The following is a 4442-nucleotide window of genomic DNA, read 5'->3' as shown; positions in this document are numbered from 1 at the left end:
AAAGCTCTCCCCTGATTCTTTGCAGAGCTGGCTCCTCCTTCAGCTTGAATGCCACCTTCTTAGAAAGGTCTTCTCTGCACACTTGTTTCAAGTCATCCCCCCAGTCTATTTCCTTACTTATTTCCTTCACAGCGCTGATCACAACCTGCAGTTTCCTCGTTCATTTGTTTACTTCTTTGTCTATATCTCTCATTATAACATCAGCTCCTCAGGGGCTGGGACGTTGCCCATTGATGTCATTAACTACGCCCAGCATCCAGCACAGTGCCTGGCACATAATAAGCAGCCGTTGAACAGATGAATTTGTCTCACAAGATCCACATCAATGCTGTGGGGCTGTGGCCACCTACAATCTCTTGAGGGAAGATCCTACCCTAAAGGTTATCCAGGGCTTGACCCGTGGTGCTCCCAGTGGCCACATATCTCTTAGGGCCCAGGAGAAGCCACAATGGCAGCACAAGCCTGCTGGCTCCTGTCTGCCCCACCCTGATGGGGCCACCTCAGTGGTGTCGTACAGAATAAGATTCTCTAATCCTTTTCATTCTGTGACAGTCCTTTAAACAGCTGTTTTTCATGACCTGATATGGTGGGGTGGGGGATGAAGGAAGGAGGAGGGGGGCAGGGCGGGGGGCGGTTGGTACATCCCCCACCAACAAAATTAGTGCGGGGGCACTATCTGCTCACATGTATTGTTTCAGGAGAAAGTGGGTAGCAGAAGCTGTAATTTGGACTAGGCTAGGGAAAAGTGAGAAGAGAAAAATGGGGGAAAAAAGAGCAAAGGAGATAAAAAGAGAACAGAAGAAAGGGAGAAGAGTAATAAGAAGGAGAGAAGAGAGCAGAGGAGGACAAAAGAAGAGGATATCTGCGAGGAAAGACCATGAAACAGGCAGTGAAGGAGGAGGGAGGAGGAAGGTGTAGTTGAACGTGTGTTCTGCTTGGCTTTGCGGCTCTTGGGTAGTGACTGGCCTCAGTGTCAGTGGATGGATGACTCAGCTAAGGGGTTCTCAGGTGCTCCCCTGAGGGGCCACTTAAATCACTGAGGTCATTTTGAGAGGCTCAGGCAAGGCTGTCTTAGGTGACTGTCTTGGATGGATTCACAATAGTAATTTGGTTTCACAAAAAAATACAAACCTCTTTTAAAAAAATAGTGATTGTGGAGGAAAAGAGGAAGGAGTATTGCTGACTGGATTAAGCTTCAGATTCCTCACTTCCTGTCCTCACCCCAAGCCTCGCAATTACTAGGCTGATGGCATATAGTTTAAATTCAGGACTTGAAAACCAATCTTTCAGAAAACCTTCTTCCTCTTTGGTAATTGAAATAGAAACAGATTTCCAAAGCAGAGTAGAATAGTTTCACAATATACCTGTAAAAATTACTGAAGTACAATTATGGCAATAGATTCCCACTGATGTTTTGCAAAAACTTACTGTGAACAACTCAAATGTGTGTAGGAGGCCCAAGCAAAGCCTCGTAGTTCTAAAGAGGAGAAAACTTTTTTTTTTTTTTTTTGCGGTACGCGGGCCTCTCACTGTTGTGGCCTCTCCCGTTGCAGAGCACGGGCTCCGGACGCGCAGGCTCAGCGGCCATGGCTCACGGGCCCAGCCGCTCCGCGGCATGTGGGATCTTCCCAAACCGGGGCACGAACCCGTGTCCGCTGCATCGGCAGGTGGACTCTCAACCACTGTGCCACCAGGGAAGCCCGGAGAAAACTTTTAACACTTTTTTTTTTTTTCAATGTCTCTTTCCCCTCTTCTAATACTTGTTTTTTGCCCTTAGCATAATATTTTGGGAATATTTAGTATAATATTTAGGGAATATAATATATAGTGTAATAATAAGGAAGGGGATATTATATCAAGCATATTTATTTAGATAATATTAAGATATCTTTGTTCCAAATTTTAAAATGTTAATCTTATAACCCATGAATTTCCTAGTTCGTACCAAAATGTCCATGCAAGCTGTATTCAGAAATAAGAAATAGTGGGAAGGTGCAGCTTAATTGGTAGTCTGTGGTATACTGTACAGACTCCTTAAAAATATCTTTATGGTCATATCTCCTATTTTTCTACCTCTTCTACTATAATTGACCCAGATTCTCCTACAAGTGTAGAACAGAGAGAAGAAAGACATGGAAGCCTAAAGGAAGGAAGCAGAAAGACAGGCAAGACCTTTGAGCTCTTTATGGTCCAAGAGTGACATTGGCTACCCAGGCTCTGCCTTATGAATAAAAAAATTTGTTTTCTAAGGGCACTCCAAATAGTGGTTGCCACATGGGCTATTCTATTTCAGAATGGTAATGAGTCTATTAGCATGCTAATCATGCTGCTATTTGTCTGAAATATTAAGGATTCCAATAAGGTAGAGTTTTAAAGATCTTTGATCTAATTTCCTTTTTTTTTTGGCAAATGTGGGGAGAAGTAATTAGGAAATATGTCCTCAGATAATACTGGGACCAAATGCATAAATGAACTTTATTTTTTACTTTCCATATCTGGAAATGATCCATCTTCATCTTATGCTAAGAAATTCTAACCCCAAAGATATCGGGTAGAGTAATTTTGGGGTTCCTTGAAGAAGTGGCCTGCCAGTGATCATTAGGTGATATTGTTTCATACTGTTGTTAGATCCCAGGCCTAAAAGTGAAAGGAACAGAATCTTCCCAAAAAGACATGTTGAAAAAACTGGAGACAGCTTTTACAGCTTTAAAAGCAGCTAAATGTTTGCTAAATGACAAGAGACAGAATAAATAGGTTGCTTTTGATCTAAGAGTTGGAACAACAAAGTGGCTTTAGGAGATACAAAGTAGCAGTTCTTTTTAAAGTACCTGCCTCTAATAATACAGTTTTTCTTTGTATATACCAGAGCATCTCTTTAACACACGGATTTTTCTATTAAACTTCTGTTCCTGCAAATGTGTGCAAATGTGGTATAGGTCAAATCCATGAACAGGGTAAGTCTCTGACAAGAGAGGGATAAAGCACCCCAGCCAATAGGAGACCTGGCTGGTGATGTACTGTTCCCCAGTTCTGATTCATTGGCCGCCTAGGGTTTGTCATTCTATCCGCTGCAGCGTCCGCAAACAGCGTGCATCCGGCGTGGGTCCGGTTTTCCGTAGTCTAGCCAGCTAAACTGGATTTTGGCCGCCTGCACGTGCAGTTTCAATCAGGTTTAGCAGATCTCTAACTTTTAATAGAAGGAGCTGTTACGTTTTTGATTATCCTCCGGATTTTGAAAAATCCTTCGTTCCTTTAACCTCACTGGAGGTCGATGGAAGTCCCCAGAAGCAGAATCACGTGACTGTCTAACAAGTACAAATAAATACGATGTGAAACCCCATGAGCTACAGACGGAAAGCCTGCCAGAAACTCAGAGCATGTGCCTCGTGCGTGTATCGGCTGCACCAGCGTGTGGGTGGTGGTAGTAGATTGTGTGGGTTGTTGCCCTTAGGGACGGGAGGTGTGTGGCTGGGGCACCTCCGTTCCGATCCGGCATTCGGATGCTCCCTTCAGCTTGGGCCTGAGGCCGGGGCCGCGAGGCGATTGCGGCGAGAGAAGCCGGGTAGGACAGTGACGTCATCTGCGTCCGCCCCTCCCCCGCTCGCTGGCCCGCGCTGCAGTTCCGGCCCAACGACATCCGGGTCTCTCCAGCTGCTCCACCGCGCCGCGGCGGTAGTTGGGGCTGAGCCGACGGGGCGGGGCGGGGCGGGGCGGGCGGAGGCGTGGGGGAGGGGCAGCACAGCGCCGACGTGAGCGCGCCTGCACGGGGACGCGCTCGACCGACGTGAGCGCGCCTGCGCGGGGACGCGCTCGAGGCGGCGGCGGCGGCGGCGGCGGCGGCGCTAAGGGCGGGAGCGCGCGCGGGAGCGAGGGAGCTGTGGTCTCTGTGCCGGCCCGGCCCGCACCGCTTCGGGAGCTCGGGCGGCTGCAGCTCGGGAACTGGTGGCTGGGGAGGGGGGGGTGGGGGGCGCCAGGCAGGTGGGGCGCGAAAGCTATGAATCTTCGGCTCTTCCTCGTCCTCCGGGACCCGCTCTCCGCCTCCCGCTCCAACGCCCGGATGATCTGAGCCGCGAGGGCGCCGAGAGCCGGGGTCCCGGACGCAACCCGGCTCCTCCCCTCCTCCGCCCCCTCCCCGGTCTGACCTGGACCGCCGCCGCCGCGGTGACCCTCTTCCCGCCCCCTCCCCGGCTGCCGTCGCCGCCGCCGCCGCCGCCTCGGCGGACCAGCGACCTGCCCTCCCTCTGCTGCTCCGGGTAAGCGCGACGCTCGGGCCGAGGGCGGGCGGGCCTGCGCGGCGGCGACCAGGCCTGGGGCCTGTAAACAAGCCGGGCGTCTGCCCGGGCGCTCCCGGGAGGAGACGCGACAACTCCACCCCCTGGCCCGGCCTCCTCCCCGGAGCCGGGCGTCGGGCGGCGAGGGGTTAACGCTCCGCGAGGGAGGCG

General features: G+C 50.8%; 1 protein-coding gene across 2 annotated transcripts in view; it reads left to right on the top strand.

The window, feature by feature from the left end:
• The first annotated feature begins 684 nt into the window (after positions 1 to 684).
• Positions 685 to 4442, top strand: part of PPM1A (protein phosphatase, Mg2+/Mn2+ dependent 1A) — a 47346-nt gene continuing 43588 nt past the window's right edge. Inside the window, exon 1 of one of the 2 annotated variants that reach the window (XM_007466031.1) lies at positions 685 to 886. In XM_007466031.1, the coding sequence (XP_007466093.1) occupies positions 685 to 886 (202 nt within the window). Of the gene's footprint in view, positions 887 to 3935; positions 4254 to 4442 lie in introns of those variants that run through there. The other variant, XM_007466032.1, reaches the window with a different exon arrangement.

This window comes from Lipotes vexillifer, unplaced genomic scaffold (genome assembly GCF_000442215.2).
Source record: "Lipotes vexillifer unplaced genomic scaffold, Lipotes_vexillifer_v1.1 scaffold25, whole genome shotgun sequence".
Taxonomy (NCBI): domain Eukaryota; kingdom Metazoa; phylum Chordata; class Mammalia; order Artiodactyla; family Lipotidae; genus Lipotes; species Lipotes vexillifer.
The sequence above is the reverse complement of the archived record's forward strand: the minus strand, read 5'-3'. Positions and strand labels throughout refer to the sequence as shown.